Source organism: Asparagus officinalis, chromosome 4 (assembly GCF_001876935.1).
Source record: "Asparagus officinalis chromosome 4, Aspof.V1, whole genome shotgun sequence".
NCBI lineage: Eukaryota > Viridiplantae > Streptophyta > Magnoliopsida > Asparagales > Asparagaceae > Asparagus > Asparagus officinalis.
Genome location: NC_033797.1, coordinates 4,097,025 through 4,105,291, shown reverse-complemented (window position 1 = coordinate 4,105,291; position 8,267 = coordinate 4,097,025). Strand labels below are relative to the sequence as shown.

The 8,267-nt window shown below is 36.3% G+C and overlaps 1 protein-coding gene across 2 annotated transcripts in view; it reads right to left on the bottom strand.

Moving 5' to 3' along the window:
* LOC109836403 (transcriptional corepressor LEUNIG_HOMOLOG-like) overlaps positions 1-8,267 on the bottom strand; it is a 19,691-nt gene continuing 11,424 nt past the window's right edge. For both annotated transcript variants that reach the window (XM_020404294.1, XM_020404295.1), the window contains exons 12-18: positions 7,994-8,132; positions 7,818-7,921; positions 5,408-5,557; positions 1,843-1,995; positions 1,621-1,737; positions 1,236-1,433; positions 1-360 (exon numbers count right to left, since the gene is read on the bottom strand). In XM_020404294.1, coding sequence (XP_020259883.1) covers positions 220-360; positions 1,236-1,433; positions 1,621-1,737; positions 1,843-1,995; positions 5,408-5,557; positions 7,818-7,921; positions 7,994-8,132 — 1,002 coding nt within the window. In that variant the 3' untranslated portion in view covers positions 1-219. The remainder of the gene's footprint in view (positions 361-1,235; positions 1,434-1,620; positions 1,738-1,842; positions 1,996-5,407; positions 5,558-7,817; positions 7,922-7,993; positions 8,133-8,267) is intronic.

The following is an 8,267-nucleotide window of genomic DNA, read 5'->3' as shown; positions in this document are numbered from 1 at the left end:
TAAATATAATATAAAAGAAAACTTTAAATTATCATTTTTATGATGCTTATGACCTGTTTAAACGCCATCTTACATAACCCTGACCTTTTCCTATATATACTTTGCCACCAATTTACACCCCAGAAAAACACCCTTGTTGCTTATTTCCTATATACTCCACAATTTTAAAGCAAAATGACAAAAGGAAACTTATGATGCATAATTTGAATTTAACCCGAGTTACTTCCACAATTTGACAGTTCTATCATGGCTTGCAGAGGCAAATGTTCCCGTGGCTGTGAGAGCGAGAGCTGAAACTAAGCCATCATGAGCACGGATAGACATCGTCTTATTCTCCATTCTGTCCCAAAGTTCTAATTGCTGCAACAATGGAAATAAAATCGAGTTAAAATTTACAACCAAATAAAACTAGTGTCATTAAGCATGTGAGGTCTGATTTGTTGAAAAACTCATAAAGACAATTGGAAATTTGACAAACTTGAATATCAACACTAACGCAAGATTCCTTGTTTGAAGACATGAAAATTTTCAAGATATTCTGGCGAGAAAAAACTTGCCTAAATTTTATTTTTAAAATACTACAGAATTCCCTTAACAGGAAGCAAGTCCAATCGATTAATGGAGCAGCATACATGGGAACACCAATGTTTCTCTAACCACAAACTATAGAAATTATATATTTTTTTTGGGTTAATTGCTGCCACGCCCTAGTTAGTTGCTCACTGCCCATATACTTATTATTATTATTGTTATAAATCAGACCCACTGATGCCCAAACAGAATTATCTCCCATTATATGTACTTGTCACGCGGTTGTCATGAGACAGCCAATGTGTTGATAGGAGATTCCTTGATATTTCAGTGTGCAAAGAGAACCTCTATTCTCTTATATGTGTCGAACAAATACCTCCTATAGAGCAAGTGCAAGTACAGATAACGGAGACATAAATTTGTTTCAGCATCGAAGAATCTAAGTGCTAATAGAAAATTAACCCCACAGCTGCAATTAACCCTACATTTTAACATGTGTCACAAGGGAATATAGCCATGGTAGACAATGTATGAAGGGAGAAGAACGTTAAGAAAAAAGTAAACTACAACATTGCATCAAGACTACATCACTGGAAACGAAGTCCCAAATAATATTGAACAATTAAGAAAGGCAGTAGTTTAAGGATAAGACACTAATAGCACCATAATGAATTAAAAAGGGCTGAAAGATATAACTCAATTACCTGATATCCACCAATAACCAACAGCCCAGGATAGGTTGGATGGAAAAGACAAGAATGGTAATTGTTTCCACTAGAGTTTAGCTCATGTGTGCACTCTCCAGATGCTAAGGACCAAACCTTTACAGTATCATGACTAACAGTTGCAAGAAATTCACCATTTGGATCCCAACAAACAGATTGTACCTCTTTGTTATGACCCTGCAAATTAAAGACATCGCAGAATATGATAGCTAATAAAAAATAAGTACAATATTATAAAGAATCTAATGGTTATACTCTAAACGTTCCCATTCCTCTCTGCATAAATGGCATATAAATAAAATTTTCCATTTTCCACCAAGTAAATGCACAAAAATGGAACTGCAAGATCACAGTCGATAAAGACCTGTAATGCGTGGATCCTTCTTTTCGCTTCAAAATCAAAAATGGAGACCACATTATCTGCTCCTGCAGCTAGAAGCTGTCCAATTCTGGGCTGAAATCTCACTAGTCGTGAACTACCCTGTTAATGGACAGTTCAATATTGATTACAAGAATGAAGATATCTTACCTTCCAAAGGAAATTAATGAATTAAATAAAGAATGAAAATGAAGCACAGGAATCAACCTTAGAATACGAAGAGCTTGAATATTGACTGACATTCCACAACCGGATTTCAAAATCATCACAAGAGCACAAAATGTCCGTCTTTTTTGGGTGAAAATCTAGTGATGTTACTTGGGAGCTGTGTCCAGGAAATGTGTGCATAAGACAGATTGGCTACGAAACAAACAAGACAAAGTTATATATACATTTAGCCAGGAAGAAAAGTTACTTTTTGAACAAGGTAACTATGTGTGAAGCAGAACAAGAAAAGTTATACATAGAATTTATGTATACATGTTAAAGTAACTAGAATCGCAGGCGAGAAATAGGCGCACTAACACTGAAAGAATATGATCAGCAAGCGTATATAGACAAAATTATGGCAGCACATCAAACACTTCCAGACTTATAAAAGACAAACTTACAATGAGAGACATATTACAAGAAAGAAATATCATGACGGAAGCAAATATTTGATTCGTTAACAATCTTGAAACAGGGTATCATCGAATTGTTGTCATAGAACAACAGTGAGATACACAATGTTTATGTCATGAAGGAAGAGTTAGTATCATACAAATTGAACACTATGGAGCTGAACAATGGGAGGATTCATTTAAGCCTCCATCTTGTTAAGATGCACTATGTATTCAGGTACGCGGCGATCTGATTATCATGTAGAACAGCAGAGTTATTAGGAAAAGAAAACATGTATAAGATTTTTTTTCTCCTCCTTTTCTTTCAGATCTCGCTGCCTTTTAGAACTTTTCTTTCTGAAACAACTTTTTTCCTCAAAGAAAGTGAGAAGATAACATGGACAAGAGAGAGTGAACAAGGATGCAACAATGGAGAAAAAGAGAAAAAATGTTTAAAAAGGAAAAAAACAAACTTGTGGGCATCGTACTACTTTATATGTTTTTGGGACACCTCTACACGCATAGAGTGGGGAACAACCTGATCACTTGTGGGCACTACAACCTAAAGAAAATTATCAACGAGTCTCCAACTAAGTCTTCTTTGACTAGATTACCTACTGCTTCCATTACTATCTTCAATTTGTTGGGAAGATGCGACATTTAATCTCCTGGTGTATAAACGAATTCCCTCACCTATTACTCACTCTCTGGCTTCTTCACCAATGAATTACTTCTGAGGCTGCATTGCTATGTTCTTTTATCCAAACAATTTTTTTTGCCATGATTATCTATATGACTGTAATTTTTCTTGGCCTGCAGTCAGTTGCCTGTCAATTATCCGCACAAAACTGTCAAATCAGATTTAATTTCAATTCTTGAAGTTTTTATGGAGAAAAAGCAAAAGCCAACTTCGGGGCCCCGTGTTTGGGCCATGGAACTCTGGGCCTCTGCTTCCACATGATTGTATTCTTGATTACAGACCTCAAACAGTCCTTTTATAGGAGCACGTTATTTGGTATTACCCGTTCCACGAGTCACCTATTATCTCCATATTTACACAGTTTAGTCTATTTCATTAAAAGTTCATTTTACCAAATTGCACATTGCAAACTTTATATTTACCACATTTATTTGCTCATTAGTTTCTTAATTTGCAATCAGTTCAGCAACTGCATTTTCTTAGTTAAATACAGAATGACAGGTCTCTCTCACTCATTGCTTTTCTTTCACCAAAGCAATGAGACCTTAAAATTTACGTACTTACAAACTCGTCAATTTAGCACATGCAAATTCGTGTGAAATTAAAAAGTAAATATGAACTCCTTTATATCTTTAGTGAAAATTTTATTGTGGAAGGATGTACATGAAAAGGAGGCTATAGGTCGGCCACTAGAAAGCTCCATGAATCAGTTAATAAATGACAAATCTAGCATGTCCCTTTATCCCTCCATATGATGATGCAATGCACAAACAGCAAATTTTCGGAGTCATAAACATAGTTACATGGAATGCGGTTTGCTCCAATTTATGGGAAAGGAACGGGGACGGGAACAGGAGCATGATACACCACTTATTTGAAATAAGGACGATGGGGTAGGCTAGGGGTGCTAAACCGTATCCGTATCCAAGAAAATATCCGTAACCATATCCGTTAGGATACGAATATGGTTACTCAAATCTATAACCGATAGGATATGGTTACGGATATGGTTTTGTAGTGAAATATCCGTATCCGTATCCGAAATATCCGAATACATATTAGTCATACTCTTACGATAGTTTCAATTCTTAGATTATGGATTTGTGGTTAATTTTGATGATCAAGATGTCTAATCTTAACTTTTCAATTATAATGAACATATTAACAAACTCTTTTGTATCACATGAACTATGTTTTTCTCAATACTATCTAGTTTTCTCATATCTGTTTTGTATATGCATGCATATCCGCTTGTATATCCGTATGTATATCCGTAACCGTATCCGATTTTAGCGGATATGATTATAAATTTTTCTTACCGAGGTATATCCGTATCCGTATCCGCATCCGAGATGGGTAAGCGGATATGGATATGATAAGCATCATATCCGAGCCGTATCCAGACCGAATGCACCCCTAGGGTAGGCTTATACAGTATGTTAAGGCACGTGATATGCTTTAGGTTCGTTTTTAAACATGAGAATTAAGATTCTGCAAGACTCAAATTTAAGAAATATGTTATAGTTGATATCAGTAACGGTTAAACAACCTTGAGAATCATATTGCAATTAAGGTATGTATACTTTATTTGGTTAATTTCTCGCACTTGTTGATTTTTATTTTCAAAATTTTAAATGGTTTGAATTCTACATATAGAAAAACTTTTGTTTAGGCTCGGCTTTTAGATATAGGAATTTAAGGTTTCACAAGAGCCAAATTAACAAAATATGATAATTGATATAAGTAATGGTAAAGGAACCTTGAGAATTATATTGCAATTAAGGTATACATGCTTCACTTGGTTAATTTCTCAGGCTTTTCGTTGTTTATTTTTCTGCAAAATGGTCATATTTTTCAAAAAACTTAACTAGTTTAAATTCTAAATCAATTGTGACGCAAAATGCTAAGGTTCCCCATCCCGGGAAGTTCAAACCCGTGTTTAAGTTCCATATACACTCCCAAGTTTCATGCACCTACTTATAATAGTAGAAAAAGGTATACAACTGCCTCAAATGTGCATTTCAGGATAGGTGAAAGAATATGGTTTGTTCTTGGAAATGCAAAAAAGCACTGTTAACAAGTAAAGCATGTAACTCATAGTACCAAAGTCACAATTGAAAGCATACTGCAAACAAGACCTGAAAAAACTAACTGCATATAGACATATTGGGAGATGGTGTGAAATGCACCTTATTTATGTTCACACTGTTGATGCAGTGTGATATTGCACACTGAAAAAACTTATCATGTTCGAGAAGATAAGTGAGCATATATGATATGGTAGGAGTAAAAACTAATAGAGGAGAGAATATGAAATGCCTAGTCAATATAAATCAAGCGAGAATGCATGAGCAACAAAAAAACTAACTGCATATAGACTTAGAATTATTAAAACAAATGCGAACGGATATAGCTACAAGACAAAGAAATGGATAACAAGATAGGATGTTCTTAAAGAAGAGATTCTTACTTCAGCAGCATTCCAAAGCCGGACAGTCCTATCAAAAGAAGATGTTGCCAACTGAGTTGAGTCTGGCCTAAAACGGATGTCAGTTATAACACCCATGTGCTCTTCGGGAGTACTTGCAGTGAGAAGAGTGCCCATGTTCCAAATAAATACCTACCGGCATACAAAAGAATAAGACAAGCATATAAAGAGTCCTTCTAATAACAATATGAGACAAGATTGCGGGCAAATAAAACAGAATCTAGAAAACATGATGCAACTGAATCACAAATAGATCTCATGGATCAATAAAGCTTTTCTTATAAAAAGGGTGGGCTCTGGAGATAATTCGAAGAGAATCAATGAAGAAATTGTCCAAAATTTCATAGCTCGTGATTGATCTGGCAAAGGCCCTCTACAAGTTTGAACTAGGCCGCCATGGATTCAACTATAGACACGAGGTTTTTGCTATAATGCCTAGATTCTAGAAAGCCAAGTAGTAGTTTGGGACCGGCCTATTGTTCATAATATTTAAGACCATACAACAGGAGCTATCCTGCTATACTAAAGGATAGGAAGAAGTCTGGATGCCAGATAAAGGGCGAAATGAAAAGACTTTACATGTGGGGAAGGAAACTAGGTATGAAATATGAAATCATGATGTAGTTGTATAAATGAAACCAGAAGCATGTATTTGTCTCCATGGAACCTTGTCATTGACTTCTAAATCTTTTATGTAACACCATAAATGGAATTATTAGAAAATCACATTCCAAACAAAATGCGGTCAGGATTCAATCACTGTTAAACACTGCTAGACATCTCCTATATCTACTTTCTATGCAGAACCTTATCTGTAGACAACAGACAGTAACAAAGATAATAGAAAAGTTGAGGCAGGAAGAACAAACAAGAACACTTTTGGACCTTGACTCATCCATCTCAGAATATCGGTCTTTCATGGGTTGTTGTAGCTTGCATTTCAAATATACCAAAAGAATAATTGGATACTTCTTATCTCATTGTACATACTTTTTAGGGACTCACATTACCAAACTAGCTGTTCCTGATTATGAGCATCCAAAGAATTAGTCGGGTGTTAATGCCACAAGCAAGGTTACTAGGTTTAGTGCTAGTGGGCTATGAAGCACGGACACGCATAACATGAAGCCGTGTCGTGTCGTGTCCGTGTCGGACACACGTGTCGAACACACGTATCCTATGTATTTTTTAGGATTTGCCTCGTGTCGGCGTGTCGGATGGCCGTGTCGGATCCGTGTCCGTGCTACATAACACGCATAACATGAAGCCGTGTCGTGTCGTGTCCGTGTCGGACACACGTGTCGAACACACGTATCCTATGTATTTTTTAGGATTTGCCTTGTGTCGGCGTATCAGATGGCCGTGTCGGATCCGTGTCCGTGCTACATAGCTAGTGGGTTACTGTAGAACAACCAGAAAACAAACAATTACCCAAAAAAACCATGCAATGCCACACTGCTCACTTGGTTTCACCTGTAAATCTGACTTCACAGAACTTCCTCAAGGGCACGCATCAAATGCTATAAACAGATGCAATGCCTCGATCTGTTGTTTGTCTCAACAATCAAACTCAGTTTTTCTACCCGACCCACTTGTACTTGACATCCTAGTGGACTTGACCTCCTAGCATGCCAAACAACCAAACAAACTTTTTTGCACGTCTAAAATTAAACATGAGTTGCGCATATCTATCACCAACACTCTAACTTCATATATAATAAAGAATAGAGAATATATAAATAAAAACTCTTACAAACACATATTCTAGTGATCCACTAGGAATATGACAAGATAACCAACAAATACTCTTACAAACACGAACTTTCTACTATATCATTTTCCCCTACTTTAATTAGAATTACTGATAAAGTGTGTAAATGACCCTGCCACTATACCAAACTCCCAAGTAATGGTGAGGGTTGAGGGATATAATTTTATGCGTCTAACATGCCCCCACAGTTTGAACATGCTTTTTATAGGCCTAAACCTGGACAGCGGTATCCATACTTTTAAAACCCACTGAATTCGTGGTTGATGAGAATTGAATCCGGATTGCTCTGATACTATGTCAAAGGATCTTGCCACTGCACTAAAACTCCGAAATTAGAGAGAGGCTTGAGGGTTATAGCTTATACTCTTAACAAAGAGAAAATCATTTCTATTCTAAGATGTGGTGTGTGATCAACTCAACTATGCATAATATGTCGTTCAAGGAATATCAAATAAACAATAGTAATAATATGTTTTACACATCCTAATATCCTGTAAACTTGTTGGGGTTAAATTTATGACATGTAACATTCTGCTTCTAGTATTTATACAACAGGACCAGCTTTTTGAAATAAAAGATGGAACTTCTCACAAATATTAGAGATCAAGAATTGCATTTTACCTTCTTATCGTGTCCAGCACTAGCCAATAACTTGCCATCTGAAGAGAAATGACAGCAGCTGACTTTGTTGCTACTTGTTCGGTTACAAGCAATCTCCGTGATAGCTGAACAAACACTAGGATATAGTTTACGACAATGTCAAGAGATACTAACTAAATTACGAGGGAAGAAACTACCTTTCGAAGTCTCCGTATTGTGCTCGGCGGGGCTGTTTTTTGTGGGAGCAAATACGTCCCTTGCATCTTCACCATTTGACAAAAATGATTCTACATGCTCATCTAGTGTACCGATGTCACCAAAATTTTCCAGATCATCCTGCCATTACAAGATGTATGTAGTTACATCATATGAAATTAAATTGTACTTGGCGGCAGAAAATAATGAACTGCAATGACTCTTCTTTTAAAAAAAATCAAGCTCTCTTTTTTCAGCTTCCATGTGAATAACTAG